The 1629-nt window shown below is 54.6% G+C and overlaps 1 protein-coding gene across 1 annotated transcript; it reads right to left on the bottom strand.

Moving 5' to 3' along the window:
* Positions 1 to 214: 214 nt before the first annotated feature.
* Positions 215 to 853, bottom strand: LOC149355478 (uncharacterized). The gene has a single exon (XM_089576123.1). It carries the CDS (start codon positions 851 to 853, stop codon positions 215 to 217), a length of 639 nt encoding a protein of 212 aa, XP_089432249.1.
* Between the last annotated feature and the right edge of the window lie 776 nt (positions 854 to 1629).

The raw sequence follows: 1629 nt of genomic DNA, 5'->3' as shown, positions 1-1629 counted from the left end.
TACTCAGGTGGCTCTCGGTCGACTGTACTGCATTCACTGCAGTTGCGCTCAGCTTCTTCCCTTTCTCAGCACCAGACAAATAGCAGCTCGCCAGGTGACCTACTTTGTCGCACTTGTAACACCTTGTGCTGATGTGCTTGCTTGCCTCTGATCACGGGATCCGCAGCGCACACACGGCCTGGACTCCTCTTGGCGTCCGGTTTTGATTTTCGCTTTAGGCTTCGGGTCTTGCCCTTTTTGGCCACCGAGCCCTTGTAGGTGCTTTTTTCTTGTGCTTGACATAATTTGCTGAGCCTTCATGAACCGGGGAAGTCGGTATGTCCGCGTGGCGCTTTCGCAGCTCGTTTGCGTTGAGTTCCGCCGCCTCTGCCGTTCTAGCAATCTCAAGCGCTTTATCTAGGGTGAGGCTCTTCTCAACAAACAACCGTTGCTGCACGGCTCTGTCACGAATTCCACTCACAATTCTGTCTCTCAGCATGTGGTTCAGCGCCCTACCGAAGTTGCAGTGTTCCGCCATTTGCCGCAGCTCGGCGACGAACACCGCGACGCTTTCATTCTCGAGCTGTACTCTGGTGTGGAAGCGATAACTTTCGGCTATTTCCGATGGAGCGGGGCTGAAGTGGCTGTTGAGAATAGCCATGAGTTCAGTAAACTTCTTCTCTTTAGGCTTTTCGGGCGCTAGCAAACTACGGAGCGTCGCGTAGGTGCTTGTGCCGACCGTCGACAAAAATACCCACTTTTTCTTATCGTCGTCTTCGATGCCATTTGCATTGAAGAACGCATCTAGCCGTTCCGTGCATGACGACCACGGCTCTTTGTTGTCGTATTCTTCGACTCGACCAAACGTCACCATGTTTGCGCGGGAACGAAGCGTGCTTCACTTCACTGGCTACTGGCGCAAGTTCACTTGCCTGCGTGCATCACAATGCGATGTCTTCGCACGAAGCGTGCTTCACTTCACTGGCGCAAGTTCACTTCCCTGCGTGCATCACGATGCGATGTATTGGCTTGCGTCCAGGTCCCCGCTATCCCATCCTCGTCGCCAGTTGTTGTGTTTTTGGATAACGTAACAGCAATCTTTATTCACATGGGTTACCTGTTACTACACGGGGCCGGCGTCTGGCCGTACACACACAGTACTTTCTGGGGCGCTCGGGGCGGTGGCGCCGTCTCGTGCCGCACACTCAATACACGCACACACAGGCGCTTGGGTGGTGGCGCCGTTTACCCAACTAGCCCGCAGCAGCACCCTTCGCCGCATCGTTTCTCAGTGAGCCAGTGCCATCGGGTTCGATACTGGACTGCGCGCGCTACTGCGACAAGCGTCAGTTGCGCGATCGTTCCCATGTTCGCCGCCGCTCGCTGGACTCTAAATTTATGGGCTTGAAGCATGAACCCCTAATTTCTATTGCCTGGGCTCCGACGAGGCGACTATCGGCCGACACGGCAACTGTTACTCAAGTGCCTGTATTCCGAATAAGGTCCGCGAAGGGCGCGCGCCTACTAGACAAGAACACACACAGCGGCAGCTAAGCAGAGACTCGCGCTCCAAGGTATGTGTTGCTAGTTCACAAGGAGGTGCCGTGTTCTCCTGCCTCAACCACAGCATCATTATAATGACCTTGTACC

The sequence above is a fragment of the Amblyomma mixtum genome, chromosome 3 (assembly GCF_055824585.1).
Source record: "Amblyomma mixtum isolate Tamu chromosome 3, ASM5582458v1, whole genome shotgun sequence".
Taxonomy (NCBI): Eukaryota; Metazoa; Arthropoda; class Arachnida; order Ixodida; family Ixodidae; genus Amblyomma; species Amblyomma mixtum.
This window is presented reverse-complemented; position numbering and strand designations above follow the sequence as displayed.

Coding starts and splice junctions, on each gene's coding strand:
- LOC149355478 (XM_089576123.1), bottom strand. CDS start 853: ATGGTGACGTTTGGTCGAGTCGAAGAATACGACAACAAAGAGCCGTGG.